At 57.1% G+C, this 25,330-nt stretch overlaps 1 protein-coding gene across 1 annotated transcript in view; it reads right to left on the minus strand.

Moving 5' to 3' along the window:
• Positions 1-25,330, minus strand: part of SORCS2 (sortilin related VPS10 domain containing receptor 2) — a 277,519-nt gene that overhangs the window by 157,979 nt on the left and 94,210 nt on the right. Inside the window, exon 4 of the mRNA XM_089911353.1 lies at positions 13,648-13,747. Within this exon, the coding sequence (XP_089767479.1) occupies positions 13,648-13,747 (100 nt within the window). The remainder of the gene's footprint in view (positions 1-13,647; positions 13,748-25,330) is intronic.

Below are 25,330 nucleotides of genomic sequence, written 5' to 3' on the forward strand. Positions count from 1 at the left end.
TGAGATTATGGTGCCAAGGATCACATGTGCCTGGGGCTGCCAGAGGTCATCTTTTCCACCAAACAATCCAACTGTGCCTGACACTCAAGCCTAAGCTCAGGAGAGCAGAGCCGAGAGGTGGGGAGAGACAGACTGATTCCTGATGTCTGTCACTGTTAGAGGCCCCGGATCAAGCTGTGTCTGAAGGAAGCCCTACCCCTGGTCTTCACAGTTACATAAGCCAATGTATTACTCTTCTTGTTTGAGTGACTTCATATTACTTGCAATCAAATGAGTCAGCATGGTGGGGGGTATTTATTTGGTGGCTGGTTTGTCAAAGGAAGACAAGTAGAACAGAAAACACTAGAAATAAAAGGCCCCACAAAGGTCACGTGCAGACAGCTGCTATGTGACATGGGTGCTGCCACTCTACCCCTTCGGCACCCAAGCCTGACGCCACTGACCAATCAGGCCTCCCTCCCACTGCACTAACGCGGCCCCGAGTCCTTCCCATAAAGACCTACAGAGAATGACACAGGTCGGTGCTCATATCCCCATTTCCAACCAAAGTCTAGTTCAGAGAGAGGTGAGGTGGCTTGTCCCGCTCTCCTCACTAATCAAATCCATGTACGCACATGAGACACTCTGTTCCCTTGATTTGTATTTTCCCTCGTGTCTGACAATTTCTCCTAGTGTGGGCAGCCACCGGATAAACCACACAACTTGCCGGATTCCCGGAAACGGGGGTATTTGTACATGCGGGGAGGCGAGGCATGGTCAGTACCTTTGTGAATTATAGAATGCAACGGCCAAAGCTGGGTGACAGGCACATACCGAAAATATGCATACAAAGCGCTTTCCCTGGGCTTCCCTCTGCCTCACCGTGGATTTGCCCTGTACCCGCCACAGAGCCTGGGTGGCAGGGAGGGCACAGTAAGAACCCCCGCCCAGACGGGGGTCCAGCTCCTCCACGCCTCCTACACTGCCCTGACCCCGAAGAATTACTTCATCTCTCTGAGCTGCAGGCTGCTCACCTGCAGGTGGAGGACACCTGTGGCTCAGCTGCCGTGTGGCTTCGGTGAATAATGATCCACACACACAGCAATGCTCGCGGAACGGCAATGGCTCGGTGCCCGACCCCGTGCCCGGGACCCCGGAAAGCACCTCGTTCAACCTTTACAGAAACCCTGTGATGAGGAAGCCCATTCTACCAGCAAGGCTCAGAGGGGCCCAGGAAATATCCCCAAGTCCCAGTCCTTCCTAGATCCAGGACCTGCGTCTCCGCTGCTGGGATGTAGAGGAGCCGCACCCTCCTCTCGCCGGGGCTGCTGTCAACGCCCCACCCCGCCTGAGCCAGCATCACCACGCCCTCCGGTGTCATCCACGGCCACACGCCTGCCCACTGTTTTCCGTCCAGGCCCTCACATTACAAAGCTCCTTCCATTCCCAGGAGAAGCCCTTCGACCCTCACCCCAGATGGCAATGGGACCAAAAGGGTGTGGGACGACCTGGACCCCAGTGGAACCCGATGGTGCCTGGCTCTCCACGGGCTCAGACACCGCGGTATTCTCAGGTCTCTGGCAGCCTGGGGACCCTGGGACCCTGGGTAGTGCGTGAGTTTCTTATGGTTGCTGCGGTAAATTACTACAGCTTCAGGGCTACAATAACACAGGTGTATTGTCTTACCGTTCTCCAGGTCCGAGTCCCAGATCAGTGTCGCTGGGCTGAAGCCCAGGTGTGGGCAGGGCCGCTTCCCTTCTGAAGGCTCCAGGGGAGAATCCACTCCCAGCCTTTCCCACCTCCTAGAGCTGCCTGCGTTCCTTGCCTCTCGGCCTCTCCCATCTTTAAAGCCAGCAGTGCAGCATCTTCCAGTCTCTCCGCTCCCTTCTCTCCCCGACTCCCCCTACCACCCTGTGACCTTCTGCTTCCAATGTCACATCTCCTTCCCTGATCCCCCTGCCTCCTCTTACAAGGATTACTGTGACAACGGTGGGCCCAGGGGATAATCCAGGATAATCTCCTCATCTCAAGATTCTTAGCTTAATCACATCTGCACGGTCCTCTTTGCCACGAGAGGTAACATATTCACAGGTTCTGAGGATTCGGATGTGGACATCTTTGGGGGTCATTATTTGGCCCTAGCAAGGGGATGGAGAGGTGTCGTCTGTCCTAACTGCCTTAGGGGAGGTGTGGCCCGGGGAGGGTGTACCCTGAACTGGAGGAACACGGGGAAGGGCCTGAGCTGGAAGGGATCACCACTTCTGATGGCCAGCTGGTCAGAGGGCACGGGCTTGCGGGCTGGGGAGGCGGGAAGTTTGGGCTTCACACGAAGAACAACAGAAGGCCAGGCGGCCCGGGCAGAGCTGAGCTCTGGAAGCTGAGGGACGCAGGTTAGGGGGGGCTGGGGTGATGGTGGGAGGTCACTGGGCTGAGCCAGGTCAGAGGAAGGGTAGCTTGGGCGGGGGTGGCAGAGGACATGGAGAGAGGCCCAGGGCGCTGGCAGGAGTCCACAGTGGGTGGGGTGTGGAGGGTGAGGAATTTGGCAGTGCAGAGGACCACGCTTGGGCTTCTGCCCGTGTGCCCGCGGGGATGTGGCACCAGCTGTGGATAAGGGCCTGGAGAAGGCCAGCTTACACGTCAGGATAGGAGTTGATCTTGCAGCCACGGGGTGGAGCCATGGCGAAAAAGATTCAACAAAGGTGCCGATGCAAAAAAAAGATTCCAGAAGCTGGAGGCGCTCTTAACTTATCCAGGGCCTCCTCGCGGTGACTGGGCTTCCCCCACTGCGGAAATCACTTTCAATTTTAAGTCGTTTTTACCAGGCTATGGTCCTTCGAGTTTCCTAAGAGCCTGCATGCACAAGGACAAAGGCATCATCTACCACTCTTCTGAGCACTTGCCTTTGAAGGGAAGAGGGGCGAAATTCGGGCTGCGGCCAACAGCTGATCAGAAGCAGGTTCCTTAAGCCAGGCTCTCACTTAACGGGGATGCTGGGCGGGGATACCGTGGGAAACTAGGATGGCGTCTGCGCTGAGTCAGTGTACTTAGCCCGGAGGCAGCATCCCTTCCCACACCGGCTGCACAGGACACAGTCGATGACCTTCAGTGCCGCGCGGCGTGGTCAGCCTGGGTTCGTGGGTCCCCCTGGCGGCCCTCAGGCACGAGGGAAATAAACCCATCACCTGCTCTCCCATCCAGAGGACAGCACCATCCATTATGTACCTCGTACTGAGCCAGCCAGGGCTTCTGTCACTGCGATGGAGGCCACGTCCAATATAGAGACGGGGCCACGATGGGCCAGGAGCGGGGTCCACACTACAGGTGAGGAGGAAAGAGCTTTCCCATTCCGGGGTCCCCCTCTGGGCAGGCCGGCGATGCAGCTGAGCAAGCACCTCATCCCCCAGCCATCCGGGGCGGGGGAAAAAGAGTAGGACCGAGGGGACCGGGGTCAGTGCCCACTCGCTGTCGGCCGACCTGGAGACCAAGCCCGAGCCCCTCAAAGTGTCTGAGCTCCCCGGGATGGCGATCCCCCACCTCCCAGGTCTCTGTGATGCAGCAAAGGTGGTTCTGGGCCAAGGACACACACCCTGGTTTGCCCTGAAGACAGAGCCAGCCAAAGGCTTCAATTTATGGGTCAAGTGAGGGCAACAGGTCTGGCAAACACCAGGGCCTCCCAGGGCCTGCAGCGACGGGAGAGTGGGGATTCATGTGACGTGGGGCCCCGAGAGACACGTGCACGTCCCGCTCGCCACCCCATCACCTCACTCCGTGAGCCTCTGTTTCCTCATCTCTAACATGTCAGCTGCAGTCACTGCCTTGGGGTGCCACTGTGCCCCTGGGTGATTCCCCATCGCTCTCGCCTCCCCGGCCCCAGCCCGGCCTCTGTCCCTCTCACTCCACCCGGCCCGGATGGACGGACACGTGCACACACAGAGCACTGAGCAGAGCACAGTAGGTGTGCATCAGGGGGTCCCTGGGATCCCGCCAAAGAGGATGAAGCCCCTGACACACAGGTGGGGGCCCCGAGACGCCCCCGGGATGGCCCTTTTACATTCTACTTGATTTTGTGGTTGTGGCGTTCGGGGTTTCAAAATCCACACCATCTGCAGAAGACAGAGTAAATCCAGAGTCTCTTTCCCTCTCTGTTTATTAGTTCCAGAGGCCGGAGCCCAGGAGACGTGTTTTCTGAGAAGTAAGGCTTTTTCCCTTTCTCTCCTCTCTCCTGCAACAACCTACTTGCTTTAAGAGGGCATCATTTTCCACACATTAGCTGAAGTTTCGAGAGTTTCACTCTTTCTGAGACAGAAGCTCTGTATACCGACAGGCCCAACTGAGCCATTTTTCTCATGGACAGGAGAGGACACTCGGTGTTCCGGGGAAATGGAGCATGGAGCACATCGCTGACTGGAAGCGAAGGCCCGTGCGGCACTAGGTCTACTTCCCAGCCCCCGCAGGCCCCCGCAATCGGGTTTGTCTTCCCACCGGGCCTGGGCTCCCACCCCTGGTAACTGATCTCAGGGCATCTGGCCACGTCCTGAGCGCCAATCTGGGGAAGGGGGTGACACCTGGGGACCGTGCGGGCGGGGTTCGGGAGTCCTGGCTTTACCCTCAGAGAGCTGGGGGTGCTGGGGATCAGACTCCACCCCATCTGCCTCGTCCAGTGTGCCAAGGCTGACCAGAGAACTCCGGAACAGGAAAGAGGCCTGCCCAGGCTGAGGGGAGCCCCCTGAGAGCCCACCCCATGGAATCAGAACCGCAGTGGGCACACACAGCTCTTCTGTGCTGCCAGCCCTGACTTGTCTCCTGCTCTGGCCTGGCCACACTGAGGGCCTCCTGGGCATCACCTCTGGAGGCTGCAGGCCAATGGACACAGTGTATCCCATCCTGGGTTCTTCATGCTCCCCCTAAGGTCTACCACCTCTCCAGGGCCTCCCCTGTATCAGGAAACAGCACCCCCATTCACCCACTGCTCATACCAGAAGACTGGGGGCATCATCTAATCACAACATGTCTCCTGACCGTGTCCCTGCCCTCCCCGTGAACCTGCCCACCCAGGATCAGCCTCATCATTGCTCACCTGGACCCCACAGGTGTTGGAGCCACACAGATGCCCATCAGATGGCTGAATGAGTGGATGGATGGGTGGGTGGGTGAGTGGATGGATGGGTGGATGGGTGGGTGGGTGGATGGGTGGATGGGTGGGTGGGTGGATGGGGGTAGATGGGTGGGTGGGTGGGTGGATGAATGGGTGGGTGGGTGGATGGGTGGGTGGATGGCTAGATGGGTGGGTGGGTGGATGGATGGATGGGTGGGTGGACGGACAGGTCGATGGATGGATGGGTGCATGGGTGGCTAGATGGGTGGGTGGGTGAATGGCTAGATGGGTGGGTGAGTGGATGGGTAGATGGGTGGGTGGGTGGGTGGATGGCTGGAAGGCTGGATGGATGGATAGATGGGTGGATGGGTGGATGGATGGATGGCTAGATGGGTGTGTGGGTGGATGGATGGATGGGTGGGTGGGTGGATGGATGGGTGGGTGGATGGGTGGGTGGGTGGATGGGTGGGTGGGTGGATGGGTGGGTGGGTGGATGGGTGGGTGGGTGGATGGGTAGGTGGGTGGATGGATGGGTGGGTGGGTGGATGGATGGGTGGGTGGGTGGATGGATGGGTGGGTGGGTGGATGGATGGGTGGGTGGGTGGATGGATGGCTAGATGGGTGGGTGGATGGATGGATGGATGGGTGAAGAGTGGACTCTCCTTCAGTCCACGCCAGCCTCCCCACCACAACAAAAGAACTTTCTTAAAAGATAAGCAAACCAGCACATCTGATCTCATCCCATGGACCCTTCCAGCCTCGTCCTTGAGAACAGCCCACTCGGGGCTCCCAGGGAGGCCTGGGTCCCCCCACCAACGGCCTGCGTGCATCCTGCCTGGAGAGTGTCACCCAGGCATGACTTCAATTTGCAAGCATGCAGGAGCACAGGGTGCCATGAATGCTCCCTGGCAGGCAAAAATCTACAGCAGAAACAAAAATCAACAAGACCTGCCCACCTCCCATCCCAGAGGACTAATGCTGTGGGTGCCCAGCCTCTCCTCACGTCAATGGAGCACACACCAAGAGGGTGCATCTGGCGTCTCCCCGAGCGTTTCACATTCAAGTGGCAGCCCCGGTCTAGGCCCAGGTCCCAGGGTCTGGTGAGGCGTCCTGAGCGTAAGCGCTACATGTGAAGGCACCGCACCAGGGCGCCCATGTCCCTGTGCCATGGAAAGCCACAGACGCAGATGTGGCCAGCTCTGCAGCAGCCCAGATCAGATATGGACACCCCTGAGCTTGCTGCCTCACGTCCAATGTGCATCTCAAGCCCATTTTCTGACAATAGGGAGAAGGCAGGTCCTCCCAGGATGACGGGAGGACAGAGTAGGGGTCCAGGCTCAGGTCTGATGGCACTGTTAGGCCTGGGTAAGATGCACAGTGGCGAGGTTGGTCCTCTCAGAGTCCCCGCTGTGTGCCAGGCACTGTGCCTGCAAGCCCGTGCACTGGCCTGGCTCAGAGGTGGGGGCACTAGCCCCCTGATGCTGTACAACGCAGACACTGCATCTTCGACACGGGGGCCAGGCACTGTGGTACATCGTGCATCATCTCATTTAATCCCCAAATTACACCTCAGAGAACCAGGAAGGGGAGACACCAGGATGCGAACCCCCTCAAAGCTGGGTTCCTACCACTCTGTGCCCCGGTCCCTTCCTCATGGCATGTCCTTGGTCAGGTGTTTGGGCCGGAACAGGGAAATGCTGGTCAACACTCGGGAAGAAGATTTCAAAGCAAAGTACAACACAGTTGCACAAGCATGTCAATGAGAGGAGAAACCAACAAAACGAAGTCCTTGCTGCTTGGAACGCTTTTTAAACACACAGGCAGATCCTGGGCTTCCAAGCTTCTGGAAACAGGGTCTGGGGATCCCGCAGGACACAGCGGGCAGCAAGTCTGCCAGGGGCTGCTACTCTCCATGTGAGGAGAACCGACAGAGATCGCCCCACCGAGCAGTCCTCTGAGCAACAGGAGGGTCTGCAGGTGGCCGTGTCCATGGGACTGAGCTAACCTCGGCTCCCTCCCGAGGGCCGACCACCACCATGCACCGCGGGGCCAAAACAGGAAACAAGACGGGGACTGATCCAAGAGGTCCGCTGCCAGGGAAGAGGGGCGGGGCTCCACCCAGAAAGGGGTGGGGCCTCGACAGCAGGGCGGGGCCTCTGCACTAGAGAGGAGGAGCCTCCACAGCAGGGAAGGGAAAGTGCCTCCATACTAGAAAGGGGCGGGGCCTCTATACCAGGGAAGGGGCAGGGCTTCCACAGCAGGGAGGGGGTGAGGCCTCCACACTGGAGGGGAGGGGCTGCCAGGTAAGGGGCGGGGCCTCCATACCAGGAAGGGGTGGGGCGTCTATACCAGGGAGGGGGCGGGGCTTCCACAGCAGGGAGGGAGTGGGGTCTCCACACCGGAGGGGAGGGGCTGCCAGGTAATGGGTAGGGCCTCCACAGCCGGGAGGGCCTGGAGGGGCCTCTATACTAGTGAGGGGGCTCAGGGTTGGAGACCAGGTTTGGGATAAAAGGCAGGGGAACTGAGTAGAGGAGAGAGAGACAGAGGCAGAGATGGAGAGACAGAGAGTGCCTAGGACCTGTTCTACACCTGGAACAGAAAAGACATCCAGAGACAAAGAGTGGAAGAAGGTGCTTACTTCCATGTTTTCACACACTGAGAGTCCCACGGAAGCAGACATGCCACGGGCTGTAGAATAATTCACAAGCCCCGGCCTCACCTCAGCTGCAGGACACAGTTGCACCAATGGGGCAGCAGGGGCGGGAGACAGCACCACCCGTCTCCCCAGGGAGAGCTCTGAGGTCCAGAGAGCTTGGTTCAACTGCTGCACTGGGATCTGAACCCGGCTCCCAGGCCTGTGCCCTCTCCCTTAGGCTTCCCGCCGCCTGGAGGGGGCGGCCTCGGTGACCCTGAGGACAGGCTGTTAGGTGTGGGAACAGAGCTGCTCAAAGGTGGACCCGGCAGTGGGAAGGGCAGTGACAGTAGGGCCACCTGGGCAGCGTGCAAACCCTGACTCGGCTGTCCACTGGCGTGTGAACTCGGAGAAGCTCCAGGACCTGTCTGGCCTCAGTCCCTTCTCCTGTGAGATGGCGCACAAGCCCTGACTCTGCCAGGGGTTGCAGGGATCAGAGATAACGTACATAACGCTCCTAACACGGAGCCCAATACATAAAGAGCCTTTGCAGCTCGGGCTCTTCCTCATCGCGACCAGCCACGGTTCGCTCTCTGCGACACTGAGTTTCTCGAAGGCAAGATTTTGGTCAGATTCAGTTTTCGATCCTGAGTGCTCGGCATGTGGCATTTTCTCAAAACGTCTCAGGTGAGTGAGCGGAATGAATGAATAGATGAATTGATGGAGATCTTGTCCTGACCTTGTGCTTCTCCAATTAGGAGTCATGTACCCAAGAGGGTCCACGCTGGTGGCTGGGACAGGGGTTCTGAGGCTTAAAACAAGAGTATTGTCCTGGGTCATCAGGTTAACAAAGACTTTTTGTTGAAAATGTGTGTGTGTGTGTGTGTGTGTGTGTGTGTGTGTGTGATCTTAGTATTCAAACCAACACTGATATATCATGAAGTAAAGTGAAAATTCACACGACACTTGAAAGCAATTCCATGCCGCGGCCAGCTCCCCCGGGCTGTGCCCTCACACCCTCTCCCCGTGCCATGGGGTTCTCATGCTGAGTCAGAAATGTGCTGGTAGTCCAAAGCCAAATCGGGTACTCAGACAGCACGGAAGGCATACGGGGGATGCTGAGGGATCCTCAGGGCCCCCGGGGTCTCAGGTCACGCCATGACAATGGTAGAATGCCTCGCCCGTGGGCATCAAGGCGGGGGCTCTGATTATACTACAGGCAAGACAAAAATAAAAGGGAATTCATTTTGTAAGACAGGTTGCAAAGTGGCCTCTTAAGAAGCTATAAAGTACTGCTTAGCCTGTAATTGTTGAATGGACTCCTAATAGCATTCACATCTTCCTGCAAAGCCCGTCCATTGCCAATAACTAGAGAGGTAGACCCTCCGCTCATGCTGAAGCGGGCGCCCCTGCAAATGAAGAACCCCATCTTTTCCCAGATCACACTCACTCTGGGGTAAACCTGTCCCGCTAGAGGCCGACTTTGGCCCCTTTTCTTGTTCCTCCCACAAAAAAGCAGCAGGAGGGGTTCGGTTTCTCAGGGCTCCACCAGAGCCTCAAAGGTTCAGGAAGGATCAAGTTGCCTGTCCAGTTCACCTTCACATCCCAGCGCCCAGCAAAGGGCCCCAGCACATAGTAGGTGCTTAATGTACAACTGATATTTACAAGATTGGACCCAGGGTTCTCACCCTCCAGCACCAAGCATGCAGCCTGGCACACAGTAGGACCTCGACCCACATCTGCTGAATGGATGGGGGTCGGATTGAGACAGAGCTTGGACATCTGGTGAAACCTGCCCTCTTGCGGAGGAGAAGCCAAGACACGTGGTAAACAGAGCAGAGTCTGGGCTCTGCCCACGTGCATCTCATTCCCCAGCTGCTGCTCTTCCCCTGGGAGGAGACCAGGAGAGCCCAGAATGCCGGAGATGGAAGGGGCTTTGGAGAACCCCCAGTTCAACCTCCTGATCTTATGGAGGGAGACACTGAGGCCTGGAGAAGAAACAGGATCTGCCCTGAGTCACACAGCTCAGCTGTGGTCAGATCGAGCCCTGTCCAGCCACAGCGGGTTACACACTCCCCACTTCCAGCACAGCAGGCTGCGCTGGGCTTGCACAGACATGGGGAACCCCATCTGCCCCCTGGAACTTTGCCCCAGGGTGCCTGGTGAGTTCAAAGGTATGACAGAGGGGGCTCTGGCATCTAGCAGAACTGGATTTAAATCCTTGCTCAATGCCAAGTACAGAGACACAATATGTTTGATGCATTGGTGACAGCTTTTCTACCTACCAGCTGGGTGACCTGGACTATTCTCCCAGCTTCCCCCGAGCCTCTGTTTTCTCATCTGGGCAATGCAGGGATGATGTAAACCCCCCAGTCATGCCCCACCTCTGCACAAATAAATGACTATGATTGACGTGTGGTTCTGGCCTAGGGCCTGGCATACTGAGAATGATCGCCAGTGGGTGGCTTAGGAATTGAGAAGCTACAGATGAACGAAAAAATGAATGCAATGACAGGGGGAAATTTTTCCTTTTATTAAATGGAAATCTCTTTCCCTGAAGGGGTCCCACCCCATCTCCAGTCCAGCCCATTGCACCCGTATTTCCTGAGTGTTGGCTGAGTGCTAGGGGCTGTGCACAGTTGAGGAGATGGACCTGAGTAAAATCCAGTTTCCACCAAGCAGTCTGCCTGGACTGCTTCCCGATCCCTAGGCCCGCCCTTCAGAAGTTGGAAGACCAGCCCGTGGCCCCCAAATCTCCCCTCTACCTTCTCCAGCCCCCGTGGCTTCCGGTTCTTTACTTGACATGGTCTCACATCAGCTTTTTCTGTGACAGGGACTGTGGCTTTTCTGCTCCTACATGCATTTAAAACATAAGGTGACATTCACAGGTGCCAGAGATTGGAAAGGGGACACACTTGGGAGCCGTGATTCAGCGGATATCTTAAGTGGCAGGGTAATGAGTGAGGTTCTTTCAGCACTCACCTGTCAATCTCCCCTCCATCACTGCCCCCGTTAAGAGATGAGACACCTTGGGACCTCCCTGATGTCCCCTCGCTGGAGGGTCATGGCAGAACTGGACTGAGGACAGGGCTCCCCGGCCTGGGTGCTGTCCCTCAGGCTACCCTACAAATGCAGGGTGCCCCACGCAACCCCAGGAAGGAGCCTCGGGCTCCACGCCTACAGGCCCCATCCAGGTGCAGGTGGAGTCTGCGGATCAGGTGGGCGACTCGGCAATAGCATCCACTCAGCGGGACCGGCTGCAGCTTGTGGCACTCGCTCATTCATTCATTCATTCATGCATGCATGCATGCATTCATCCTTTAACATTGGCTGAGTGTTTGTGCTGGGCACAGCGGCCGACCAGACCCAGCCTCTATCCCCAGCGATATTTCCAGGCTAAATGTCCAAATTATCAAATAACCTCTCACAGGCATCGCCGATCATGTCCTATCTTTTTTTAAAGATGCACACGTCTCCCTGCCTGCATCCCTAGCCCAACGTTGCCTGCAGAGGAGGTTCTGCTGAGCACCCCAATCAGAGCCCCCAGCTCTCCATCTGCCCCGAACCCCCAGGTAGCCAAAACTGATGCTTCACTCCTGGTGCCCTTTGCCTGCCCGGATGCCCTACGTGACCTAGAAGCCCCTTTGCTGAGCCCCCGCCCATCATCTCATTAACCCCCAGCCACCCCCTTCACAGCAGGACACAGGCTCAGCAGAGGCTACTTCGCGCAGGACCAGGGTCTGTCTGGACTCGCTGCTGGCAGCCCGGCAGCCTCCCCTGACCTCACGCCTCAGAGACTCCCCGTTCTGTGACTGCCACTGTTGCCTCTGCCTTTCTCGTTTCCAAAGGAGGACATGGCGTTTGGGGCCGGCCCTGGAGCCACCGTCACATCTGGGCACCTGTGGGTCCTCCCAGCTGGTGAGGGACAGCAGGGTCAGCTTGGAAGAAGCTTCCAGGACCGGGCTGGCTAGACAGATAGAAATTGGAGGACGTACAGGAGATGCGCGGCATGGCCTCCCGTGTCCACTACTGGCTGGAGTTTGGGGGTGATGGGGGGGGCCTCTGGCTTGGGTCAGCACCAGCCCGCGGCAGCCCTCCCTTGTCTCGCATCCAAATCACAGTGGCCCCAGGGAGAGAGATGACAGCGGGCAGGGAAGCAGGATGTCTGTCCTTGCCCCTTCCAAGCACTCAGCTCTCCTGGCCAACGAAGGTCCCTGTTCTATGTACATGCTGCTGCACCCAGGCCTGGGCTAGGGTGCCGCCTGGGCATTTCCCTTGCTGACCCCCCCGCCCCCCAAGAGAACCCTGTGGCTCAGAGAGCGGGGACGGCACGCGGGAAAAGCACTGAGCTCCCAGCAGAGCAAGGGCTGCATCCCAGCGCTGACCCCTCACCAGCCCGGGCTGGGGCCGACCAGACACGGGACGGGGACAGCTCGGGGAGCACGCGGGCTGAGCTGCGGGGAGTCGGGGTCGGGTGGTAGTTGGGGGGTCATTCCCCCGTACTTGCTCTCACTCCTGCACAAGAAAACCCCTCAGCTCTGAATCCACATGAGGCTGGGGTCAAATCCAGACCTCCCACCACCAGCTGTGTGATTAAGTGCTAAGTCTCACCTTCCTGTGCCTCAGTTTTCTGCCCTGGAAAATGGGTTAATAACACCTCCTTCCTCGGCCCCTGTGGGACAGAGTGAGATCGTGCACGTGAAGTCCCCGAGCAGGGCCCAGGGAGACCCGGGCAAAACCAAACCCCTGCCTCTCTCTGTTCAGTCCCGAGCCCCCTCCGGGCAGGCACCGGTGTCCCTGTGAAGTTCCCCCCTCTCCAGCAGCCCTCCCCACCTCTGCATTCCAATTCTGTCCATCAGGAAGCTTTTACAGCATTAAAAGTCCAGGAAGGGTGTTGGCAGAGGGGAGAGACCTGCTTTAGAAAGCTGACATCCCATTAAAAAGTGCCAATCAAGATTCCCTGGACAGCTCCCAGGGAACGGCAATGCACATCAGTCCTCACGTTCCGAAACCTCCACAATGGGGCCTCGGTCCCTGCAGAACCTGCCAAGTTCACGCACGCACCGACTCCTCTGACCCCAATAATGTGCCGTCAGCGTGACCGGCAAACCCTCCAGTGCCCTCCGCATCCGGCCATCTGGCAATGATGACTCTCTTCCCGGGACTCTCATCAGTCTACAGAGGTTTTCCGGGCTCTACGTTGCGTCAGAGCATCCATCGGTGCCCGTGGGCTGGGCTCTGGGTTCTAATCCCCAACGTCACAATTCTCTGGCGTGACATCCCATTTCCCAGGAGGAACCTGATCTGTCCAAGTTCCTCTCTGTGACAATGGTCTACTTCCCTGCATGGAGTCAAGTGCACAGGACGGCTCTGCCCTGGGTGCTTCCTCTGACCTCAGTCTGGGGTCCCGAGGTGGCTAGGAGGCAACCATGGCTTTGCAAAAGGGTCTTCTCACGGAACCCGGTGGAGGCGGCCGTAGCCTGGAAACGACAAAGTTCCCTGATCCCACAGTCAGGCAGAGAGCAGAGTCAGAAGACACGCTCAGACCGAGAAAACAGAAAGTAAAGCTCAGATGAGACACCAAAGCCAAATCAAAACCAAATCAACAACTAAAAGACCCTGCAGGAGATCGGGACCCCTCCTCGCTGCTATCCAAGGACGCCAGACCAAAACGAGACATTCTTTCTCCCCTCCAGAGTGGCCACCCCTGCCCCTACCCCGCTCTACCTGGATGGATGCTGGCCCAGGGCAGGGGAAAACAAACGCACCAGGACAAACTTTCTCCCAAGGCCCAGCTGCTGCTTTAAAACTTAATTCATCCAAATGATTTCAGGCGGAAGCGGGAAGGGTGACGCAGGGAGCTGGGAGGTAAACACCTCCGCCCCGCCGTCAGGATCCCGGAGAAGCAAGGCGGCAGCGGCTCCCGCCGTGCAGAGCCTACCTTTCTCTTGTTGGTCGGGCAGATGTAGAAGTTGTCGATGACGGTAGTGATGCCAGGCTGAAGGGTAAGCTTGGTGTAGGACGTCCCGAAGTCCGATGACCTGGGAGGACAGGAAGACAGCTGTCAGTGACAGGCCCCTCCACGTGCGGAGGTATCCAGCCCACACGGTGTCCCCCGCCAGTGTGGGTGCAGCGCCCAGGACACCCTCGGGTGTATCCTCTCCCTTTCCCCGGAGCAGCATGCCCCAGGGGACCAGGAGGAGACTGGGGCCCCCTCAGGGACACCCAGCACTAGCATAGGTCTGGAGCTGCGAATGCCAGCCTGTCTTCCCACGAGCCACCTGCCCTGGGCGGTCCACGGTCTATGTTAGCTTTACTGTATCTGCGTCTCACTGGTTACAAAGGGTCTCATATGTACTGGCCACGTCCAAGTCCTTCCATCTGTTTGATTCCTCGGAAAACCTGGACAGATTACGTCCAACTCGAAGATGACCAGAGGGCCGGGAGGAGGCTCGGAGTGGCCTGAAATCACTCAGCTGACAGGTGGCCGACTCAGGATGCGAGCACGGGCCCCCCACGAGCAGCTGGAGTCCTGTTTGCTCTCTAGAAGTTCCCCGCTGCCCTGAGGCCTGTCTGCTTGTCTGTTTCCCTCTCTGGACCCTGAGTTCTTCCAGCGAGCTGCACCCTCCACCCTGACCACGTGCACCCACAGGGCTGCAGTGGCGGCAGCAAGTACCCAAGCTCCAGAGCTGCTGGGAATCAGACCCAATCCCTGTGCCGGCCAGTGGGTGTCAGCATCCACTCGCCACAGCCAGGCCGGGGCCAGTCCCTGCCGCCCAGGGGGGTGCCCACTTTCCTGTCCGTAAGGCAAGGGCTGCAGGAGAGAATCTCTGAGATCTAACCTCCGCCCAGAGCGGCCGCAGCAGTGAGAGGGAGATAAGACGTCACAGGCAATATCACAGCAACCAACACGTCGGGACATGGGATTAATTCCATGCTGAAGCTCAGCACCCAGCACTCCTTGTGACCAGCTGGTTCAAACGTGCTGCGGCCGCAGAGAGCTGGACACATGGTCAGGCCCAGGCCGCACTTTGCCTCCAGTCCTTAAACCAACGTGCGTTATTCCAGAGACCTCAGCTTCTCCCAGGCTGTCCTGTCTTCTGACCGGTCAGGAGGCTCACCCCAAGGCGGGGACGGGGCCAGGAGTGGGAGCCCAAGGCTACTGAGGCCTGCCGTGCCGGTGCCCCCTGGGGCCGTCCATCTTTCTGATCACCACTGAGACCTGCCTGCATGGAGCTGAGCTCCAGGGCCAAGGGCGGCCAATCCCAGCTTATGGGAGGTGGAAGTGGGGCGGGGCAGTCACCTGGATTCCTGTCCTCGGACCCTAGCACCGTGTGGAGCCCGGCCTGCAGGCGGCCCAAGCAGCCCCTTCCCCTCTCTGGGCCCACGGAGGGGCTGGACCGGGGCCCACGGAGGGGCTGGACCGGGCCGTGAGTGTCAGACTTGCCCAGTGTAGCCTGGGCTCCTGGGGGAGGCCTGGAGCTGCTCAGCGTAAACACCGCACCCCACTGGCAGTGTTTCAATTCCATCCCATAGTACATCCTCAGCACTTTCTATAGGGCGGTGCTTCCTCCCTGCTTCTTCCCCAAGCCTTCTGTTTCACTGAGGCTCCAGGAAGATGGGCTGTGTTTGTGGCCTTTGTGCTTAGTGGCCCCATGTCCCTGGAAGTCCTCAAGCCCCAAGGTCCTTCCCAGGCCAGGACAGAAGGCAGCCCCTGCCCTCTGACTCCCTGGGAACTCCAGCAGGGGCCGCCCCGCCGGACCCCCAGCAGGGTCCCCTGGGCCTCTGCCCGCCCCTGGCCTCCCCAGGGAGGGCCCGCTGGAGAGAACAAAGCAGCCCCACTGGAGGTGTAACTGGGGAGAATTGATTTTCTTTGGGAAGGAGGGAGTCAGAGGCCCATTGGCAGAGGGCTGATCCAGAGACCCAGGCAATTCTAGAACCGCCCCCGCCCCTGACACGAACAGCTGTGCTTGGAGCTCGGTGCCTGGTAAGCTCTGAGCCTCTTGGCCCCTCACCTCACACCAATAAGCATCTCTAAGACCTGCGATCGATTCTGCCTTCCAGACACCGGGCAGTCCACTCCTTCCCTCCATCCTGTTTCCCTCTCCGGCCCAGCTGCCTCCCCAGGGTCCAGCCTCCCCCCTAGTCCCCCACCTGTGGCCACAGCAGCCTGTTCATACCTGCTCACTCAAGGGCACCTGCTGGTGTGGGTCCACAGCAGGGCGCCAGTGGGATCTAGGCCCTGCTGCCCGGGAACCTACATTCTAGTGGGGCCCGGGGAGGAGGGTGATAGATAGATAAGCAAAACTATAGCCGTGTCAAAGGAGACAAGGTCTGGGAAGAAGAATAAACAGGGTAGGGGGATGGAGGGGGCAGTGGATTGCTGTCTCAGAGAGCGTGGCAGGGAAGGGCCCTCAGACCGGTGATGTCTGGGCTGAGGAGGGAAGGAAGGAAGAGAACGTGCCAAGTGCCTGGCTGTGGGAAAGCCACCTGTACTGGGTTAAGTAATGTCTCCCCCAAACTTATGTCTACCCAGAACCCGTGAATGTGACCTTTATTTGCAAATAGGGTCTTTGCAGATGGAATTAAGTTAAGATGAGGTCATACTAGAGTAGGATGGGCCGCAACCCAATGACTGGTGTCGTTGAAAGAAGGAAATGTGGGCAGAGACACACAGGGAGAACGTCATGTGACCACGGAGACAGGCAAAGACACCAAGGATTGCCAGCCACCCCCAGAAGACTGGAGAGGGGCATGGAGCAGATTTCCCCTAGATCCTCCAGAAGGAACCAACCCTGCCGACACCTGGATCCCAGACTTCCAGCCTCTAGACCGCAGACAACAATTTCCATTGTCTAAAGGCAGCCAGTGTGTGGTACGTTGTATGGCAGCCCGAGGAACTAGTACAGCATCGCAGGTAGAGGGAAGGGCAGGTACAAAGGCCCTGAGGACAGGGGCCCCTCTCCCTTCTCTCTGGACGGGGAAGGAGGGATCTGTTTAAAGCAAAGTCCTGCCACTGCATCACCAGCTATGGCAGCGTCCGAAACACCTCACTCCGCCGGACAATGCAAATCCAATTCCTCAGGTAGCCATTAGCCCCAAGACCCAGGCCACCTGCCAGAGACTGGGACATCAGTGCATTCATTCATTCACTCTTTCGTTCAACATTTGTTCAGCTCTTTTATGCTTTAAGCATCACACTGGGACTGGGAATTCAGATTTCTTTATTTGTTCAAATTCATTCCTGCCACATATGTTTATTGAGTAGCTACTATGCGCCAGTCACTTCATCCCCTGGTGAGTAGGACAGACACTGTGGGACAGAGAGAGCAGACAGATGGACACCTCCAGAGAATCTTGGGAGACTCTAAGGGGGACGTCACACCGCCCGGGGCCAGGGGCCATCCTTGGCTGCCCCGCCCCCATACTGCCCCCACTGCCCAGCTAATCCATCTTGCTGACTCTTCCTCCTAAATCATTTACATTGCATCCCAACACCTCCATCGCCCCATCCCAGGCCCTCTTCATCTCCCCCTGTCCTTGAGGGGTTCCTGGTGGACGACAGGCTCCAAGGAGAGGGAGGCCGATGCTGGCTGGGGGGCCGTCACCAAAGAGGGGACTGCAGAGTTTCCAGTGGGGGCTGGAACAAATCACCACAAACTCAGTGACTTAAAATAAGGCACGTGCGTTATCATGCAGTTCTGGCGGTCAGAAGCCCAAATGGTCCTTATGCGCTAAAATCAAGGCCTCTGCACCTTCTGGAAGCTTCAGGGGAAAGCCTGTTCCCTTGCTTTTTCCAGCTTCCAGAGGCACCTGCATTCTGTGGCTTGTGGCCCACCCTCCATCTTCGAAGCAAATCCTCCAGCCTCTGCTTCCATTGTCACATCTCTTTCACTTGTAGCCAAACCTCCCTTGGACTCCTCCTGTGAGGACCCTTGTGATTACACAGGGCCCACAGGGCTAATCTAGCATCATCTCCCCATTGGCCTCGCCGCGCACGTTGCGGGATCTTAGCTCCCCTAGGGCCACGGCAGTGAAAGCGAGAAGTCCTGACCCCTGGACCGCCAGGGGACTCCCTCCCAATCTCCCCATCTTAATCACACCTGCAAAGTCCCCTTTGCCACGTGACATATTCACAGGCTCCAGGGATTAGGACGTGACATCTTTGGGGGGTATTATTCCTCCTTCCACAGGTGGGCGTTGGAGCCAGGTCTAAGGTAGGGCTTTGGAGCAGGTTGGGGGCAAGAGTGGCTACAGTGAACTGTGAGAGAGGTGACGGGGCCAGAGGCTGGCAAGGTGGACGGGGGCAGGTGTGAACAACCCCAGAGGCCACAGAGAGATCTGGGCCTGCTCTGGATCACAGCCCCCGCTAGTAGATAAAAAAGAATGTAAACTATTTTGGACTTCCCGGGTGGTGCAGTGGTTAGGAATCCACCTGCCAATGCAGGGGACACGGGTTCGAGCCTTGGTTGGAGAAGATCCTACAGGCTGTGGAGCAACTAAGCCCGTGCGCCACAACTACTGAGCCCGTGCGCCACAACTACTGAGCCCATGTGCCACAACTACTGAGACTGCATGCCACAAGTACTGAAGCCCAAGTGCCTAGAGCCCGTGCTCCGCAACAAGAGAAGCCACCGCAATGAGAAGCCTGCGCACTGCAACAAAGAGTAGCCCCCGCTCACCGTAACTAGAGAAAGCCCGCGCGCAGCAACAAAGACCCAACAGCCAAAATTAAATAAATAAATTTTAAAAAAAAGAATGTAAACTATTTCATTATAATGTTATATTGATTGCATGTTGACCTAATATTGTGGATATACTGAGTTAAAAAGTCCATTATTAAGATTAATTGCACCTGTTTCTTTAATTAATAGAGTTAAATTTCTAAGAGAAGTTTGGGGTTCACAGCTAAACAGAGGAAGGTGCAGAGATTTCCCGTGTCCCCCCTGCCCCCAAACGTGCATAATCTCCATTACGTCATGCACCTCCCTCCCCCGCCAGAGCAGCATGTGTGTTACAGCTGATGAACCGTTACTGACACACCATCATTACCCAGAGTCTCTAGCTTATGTGAGGGGTCACTCTTGGGTTGACATTCTATGGACAAGTGTACAGTGACATGTGTCCACAATTATAGTGTCATACAGGGTAGTGTCACTGCCCTAAAATGCCCTGGGCTCGCCTATGCACCCTCCCTCCCTGCCCCGCTCCCATAACCACTGATCTTTTCACCGTCTCCATAGTTCTGCCTTTTCTAGAATGTCATCTATTGGTCTGTAGCCTTTTCAAGACTGGCTTTTCTCACTTAGTAATATGCCTTTAAGTTTCCTCCAGCTCTTTCCAGGTCCCCGGTTTCTACTTTTTAATGACAATCCACGCGTGGTTTGCATCCTATTCCTACCGGACTCGCTGGTCTGGACACAGGCTGAGGCTGTGGGTGGAGTCTGCAGGGTGTTAGCGGGGTTCTGCAGGGTCAGGTCTGTGCCCCCATCTGGAAGGGGATGAGCCAAGTGACCGTGGGAAAAGTGACGGTGTCTCAAAGCCCGCATGGTAGGAGTTTGTCATTGCTACTTTAGGAAGACTGGGGTGACTGCGGGTGGGACAGGTGACTGAGGCCGAGGGAGTGGCAGTGGGGAGGAGAAGAAAGGAAGGGCAGGGCACACGCCCGGAAGCTGGGGATGGCAAGGTGTAAGGTCGAGGGAGGAGACGGAAGGTGACCCGGGTGACACGGAGGATGGAGGATGCTGCTTCAGATGGGGTGTGGCTCGGGGAAGTCAGGTCAGCCCCTGGGTGAGGCTCGCTCACCGGCACCCACTAAGCCTGCAGGATACGGTGGGGCTCGAAGATGGGAGAGTTCAGAGCAGCACGTGTTTCCCTGTGTCCACGGCCTGGGCCACCTCCTCGCCTGACACTGGTCGGGGGAGTCCTGAGATCCCGTGAGGCCAAGAAGAAGGGGTCTGGGGGTCAGGGGTCTGGCCATGCCCCCTCGCTGCTACTGAGACTGAGCTCCCGGGCACACACTCAGGATGGGGTATCGGTTTCCCCTCGAGGCATCGGAGAGCTGGAGTCCCTGGGGTCCCCATGAATGGAAAAGGCAGTGGTCACATGCCTTTCACCTGCAGTGTCCTTGTCTGTTCCCTGGGCTCCCGGCCTCCCCGACCCCGAGACCAGTGCTTGGGGAAACCCTTGCCCAGGCAGACCTCGTTGCCTGGGGCCACGCAGGTATCCATATTTCACTTCATTATTTCCCAAGACCGCTTGTTTCTCAAAGACTTCAAGTGAAGGAACAAGTCTAGCAGTGATGGTATCCGTGTTATGAAGAGTTATTCCAAGAAAGGAAAGTAGAAAGTGACGGAGTGTTATGTGGTCCCTGCCTCGCCCTGTGTGTCTGAGGGCTGCTGAAAATAAGCACCACTCAGGATGCAAACCGGAGATGCCCAGGGACGCTCAAGATGCCCGACGTTGGAGGATGCTGTCTCTTTCCCAGAGTGCGCAGATCTCTGTTATGAGCTCACCAAGCTTGAGACAAGGATGACTCAATTAAATGTCTCACATTCCTGACTCTTATCTAAATCCCTCACAGCCCCAGGGCACCAACCCTGAATGTAATGCCGCATCCTCCTCAGGTCCCTACAGATGACCCAGCTGGAGTGAGGAGAGCGGTCACCAAGATCATGCAAGAATCCACAGGTCAGGCACGCAGCCAGCACTCAATAAATGCTTGCTGGATGCTTATGGAGGGGCACCAGGTACCAGACCCGAAGGCTGTGTGACCTCGGGTGAGATGGTATCCCACTCTGGGCAAGTTTTCCATAGAAACTGTGGGGATTGGATTTGATTAATGTCTGAGCACCAGCCAGACCCTTGAACTTGCCTGTTGGGGAGAGACTCCCCCTCTCATCTCAGGATCGTGAAAATGCCTGTGAGAGCTCTCCATGTCCAGAAGGAAGGATAGAAGGGAGGAAGGAAGGGGAAGAGGGAAAAAGGAGGGTGGGGGAAGGGAAGAGGAGGGGGAAGTGCAGAGGAACAGTGCTCACCCTGGGTCTCCTCTGGGCCCGGCATCCTCCCCACACCCACCCTGAACTTCCCCAGCACTAATACCACCTCCAAGTTCTTCTAACTGCACCTCAGGAAGTGATCAACCAATCTAGATTTATTCAAATTAAAAATTTTGGAAAAAAAAAACCAGACTCTAAAATCGGGTACATAGACACATGGAAGACAAGCGCAGTTGGAAAATTGCTATTTGAAAATCGGCCGCTTAATTGCTGAGTGTCTGTACATATTCACTTTAAAAAAATTATTTAATTAAGCCATTTTCAATCTCTATAATTATTTCATTGGCAGGGACGTAAGTTCAGCTCCGGCCCCTCCCCCTGTGCGGATGAGCCCCCAGCTCCCACAGTCTCCCGGCTACTTTGGGAAACCACACAGGTGGGAAAGGGGGCACCCCCTGCGTGGTTGGTACCACCTGCAAGCATGTGGCTTTGGGCAAGGCCTGGGCACAGGGCACTGGGCAAGGCCTCTGCGAGACTTGGTTTGTTTATCTGTAAAAGGGGTCAATGGCACAGACCTCAGATGCCCACTGTGAGACTGGAGCCGGTGTGTGGAGGGAGAGTACAAGGTGGGCTCGTGGTCACGGGCAGGTGACAGGTCCCCGCATCGTGGAGCCTCCTGAGGGGCACTGATGCCACACCGTATCCGTGTGGACCTCTCTCCGGCCGGAGGCGTGGCTGTGTGGACTCCCCTTGTGCGCCCTGATGATTACCCAGAGGACCGGCACTAGCTTTGCACCGTCGGTGTGCAAAGCACCCGGGCAGACCCCAAAGCCACACCAGGGATGGGAACTCCCACCTGCACTGTTCATGTGGGGAAACGGAGGCCCGGCAAGGAAGGGGTGTGTGCAGAGTCCCCTGGGGATCCGTGGCACAGCCGGGACTCAATCTTGGTCTCCGGGCATCCACCCTGGGCCCTCCCACCAGAGGAGGTAATGTGTGTTAGGATGGTTTCCCAGTTGAACGCCCTGCTGAACTTTAGTCTGTGATGTGAGATGAGAAGGGACTGATGTCGAGAGGCCACCACCCAGGGGCCACCCTTGTCCTCAGGAACCGACAACTCCAGGGGCCCTGGAAAGACGAGGCTTTGATCCGCTGCCCGGGATTGACAAGTAAACCCTCTTGGGATCAGCCAGGGAGAGAGAATTAAGGTGGCCGGTCAAGTCATTCAAGAAAATTCTGTGACGTGGCTTGACATTCTCAGCGTGAAACGGGGAGTCGGGTGCCAGCCAGGTGGGTGAGCTGAGGGAAGGGGTCTCAGCCTGCCCTCAAAGGGGTGCGATGGCAGTAGTGGGGCGATGCCAGGCAAGTTGCCCCGAGGATCTGAGAGCGTGGTCTCCCTGCAACGGGAAAGGCCTCTTGGGGGGATTAATAGACACAGGGTCTCACACGCTCTGGACACCAGGCCAAGGGCGGGGCTCGGCCTCCCAGGAACAGGACGATAGCATCGACCAGGAGCATGCCTTCCCATTTTACAGGTGAGGAAACTGAGGCTCAAGGCGTATCACCTGCCTTGCTCAGGGTCACACGGCAACTACAGGAAACTCAGTTTAAGCCCAAGCTGTTGGCTCAAGTCTGCCTTCTCTGCTGCACCCCAGGCCATCCCCCGGGCATGCACTCCTGTCCCTCGGGGATGCTCACAGGGCCGGGCACCCACCCTGCGTGTCTGGACTTTCTGACTCTATTTCTTCCTCTCGCAGAACCTGGCGGGTGATGCTCTCTGCCGTGTCAGCATTTGCACACTGACCACAGCCCTTCCCCACTCAGTAGCCCTGTTAGTATTACCTGTGGGTTTTCTCCCTGGCTTAGGGCTTCTCCTTAACTCAAGCCCAGTCTTTTTTTTAAAATTTATTTTATTGAAGTATTGTTGATTTACAATGTTGTGTTAATTTCTGCTATACGGCAAAGTGATTCAGTTATGCATATATATACATTCTTTTTCATATTCTTTTCCATTTTGGTTTATCACAGAATATTGAATATATTTCCCTGTGCTGTACAGGAGGACCTTGTTGTTTATCCATTCTCTATATAATAGTTTGCGTCTGCTCATCCCAATCTCCCACTGCAGTCCTCCCCCAACCCCCTCCCCCTTGGCAACCACAAGTCTGTTCTGTGAGTCTGTTTCTGTTTCATAGATAGGTTCATTTGTGTCATATTTTAGATTCCACATGTAAGGGATATCATATGGTATTTTCTTTCTCTGTCTGACTTACTTCACTTATATGATCATCTCTAGCTGCACCCGTGTTGCTGCAAGTGGCATTATTTCATTCTTTTTCATGGCCGAGTAGTATTCCACTGCATATATGTATCACGTCTTCTTTATCCATTCATCTGTCGACGGCCATTGAGGTTGTTTCCATGTCTTGAACTCAAGCCCAATCCTAAAAGGGCCCGGGCAGTGCTCTGTGCTGGCCCAGAGGAGCACCCTAGCAGGGGCCCCAGATTCTTCCATGCTCAAACTCACAGTCACGTGCCAGTGCCCCTCTCTCTGAGTCCATCCCAGGAGCTCGTCTCCCAAGCAGCCCTTCCACATGCGGTTTCTAGCCCCCCCTGCCATGGCTCTGCTGATGCTCTGGGCCCTCATGTGTTAGGTGCTGTGAAGTCAGTAGATCTTTCCAGAGTGTAGCTGGGCTGGGCAGGGCCTGGTCCCAGGGACGGCCTCAGTATCCCTGCCTGCAGCTCTACCAACAACTTAGGGATGGAAATTGGTGCAGAGCCAGGGACCAGGCCACCCTGCAAGGCTGCTTGCAGGACGCTCTGCTCAAGCTGGCTCCCAGCCAGCTGCATCTCCTTACTCCACAGTAAGGGTCACCTCCCTTTCAGTGAACCCCTGAGATGAGTGATTCCCTCAGCTCAAGAATGCCTCCCAACACACCTTTCCCCCGCGCCGATTCTGTGCCGGCTTTGTGCCGAGCGCGGAGCGCAGAGTGGGCGGGCGGGCGTTTCTGCGGCTGGTGTTGCCAGCACCACTGTGCTTCCTGTTCAGATCCTGAAATAATTCCACACCCATCAGTCAGCAGACACTGCCCATACCCCTCCTCCTGGATGCAGCCCCTCCCAAGACCTTCTCACAGACCAGGAGGAAAGGGCTTACACCCAGCTTAGCAGGGGCCCACCAGGAACCTGCTCTGGGCTGCGCCAGCGCCCACACTGAAGGAGCAATGCTCCTGCCACATCTGGTGTGCAGCAGGGCAGGGCAGCCGCCTCTGGGGAGCCCCAGGGCCTGGGGGCGGGGCTGAAGCACTAGAAAAGGACCTTGGATATGCAGCCAAAGCGGAGGTCAGAGTCCAGAAACGTGCCAGGAGCTCTCAAAGACTGGGGAAGGTGCCAGGGGCTCGCAGGGAAACTGCGGAGGCTCTGTATGTGCCTGGGGGTCTGGGGAGGCCTGGTGGAGGAGCTGGCAGGAACTGAGGAGGGAAGGGGAGGGAGAGGGTGCTGGGCAAAGGGGTGGAAGCGTCCCCGACAATCAGCCTCAAGTGCTGCTGGGGAAGCTGGCTGCTCCTGCCGCTGTGACGAAGCAATGAGGGCCCAAGTCCCAGGCAGGGGCTACGGAGTAGTCCAGGCCCAGAGCCCGGAGGAGACACAAATAACGCACGGGGACCTCAGCCCCGACCAGGCGGCCAGGGCTGAGGCTGCTCCAGGCCCAGGATAAAGACGCTGGGTGAGTGACCTCATCTCATCTCCATTCCAACCAATGACTCTCAAGGCACAAATGAAGAAACTGAGATGCAAGCAGATGGAGTCCCTTGCTCGGCTCATAAGGGACAAAGTGAGACTGTGTCCTACTCGGGTTCTAAACTGGGCAACTTCCACCAGCTTCCAGCTCTATGAATGGCTCTGGTGGTTTTATTTCTGGAGGTTTTAAGATGACCCGAGGTGGGACCTTTGCCGTGGCTCTTTTCCCAGATGGTGGGGTCTTTAGAACTGGGTTGCAACCGTCGGGACTCAATGAGGCCTGTGTCCCCGGAAGTGTCCCTGGGCACTGTCCTGGGGTGGGCAGGGCTCACCTGGCACAGGCGGGGCTGCCTACTGCTCACCTTAACACACAGGCCTCGTCAAACCCCAGCAGATGTCCCTGCTTTTACAGTCGCTCTGCCAGCCCTCAGCCGGGCACACCTGCAAAGGCCAAGGCGAGTCTGGAGACCCTGACGTGGAGAGGTCGTGGAGAGGCTGGGAGAGCGGTGTTTGTCGCTTTGGATTTTGTCGGGAAGGACACACAAGCACGTCCTACAAACGGGACAGGCCAGTTGCTACCCAGGAACAGGCCCTTCCGCGTCCAGCTTCTGTCCCCCGCTACCCAGGGTGAAGTGCACTGATGCACATGATCTCCCAGGGAACCCGCCGATTTGGGAGGATGCCAGCCCCCTCTAAAGCCCAGAAGGGTCATTTCAGATAGGAAGCACCCAAATATAATGAGACAAATAATAACACAAAATGACCTGCTGCAGACCCGATAACGCAGCTCCGAAGGGCTTCCCAATCCAGCAGCTGCCTCATTGTGGAACTGGGGGTGCAGCTAGGAATTCCCAGCAGGAATTGGGAGGGCAGAGGAGCTGGAAGAAA

The sequence above is a fragment of the Delphinapterus leucas genome, chromosome 5 (assembly GCF_059928025.1).
Source record: "Delphinapterus leucas isolate spDelLeu-1000000601 "Yukka" chromosome 5, BTC_Dleu_Yukka2, whole genome shotgun sequence".
NCBI classification, from domain to species: Eukaryota; Metazoa; Chordata; class Mammalia; order Artiodactyla; family Monodontidae; genus Delphinapterus; species Delphinapterus leucas.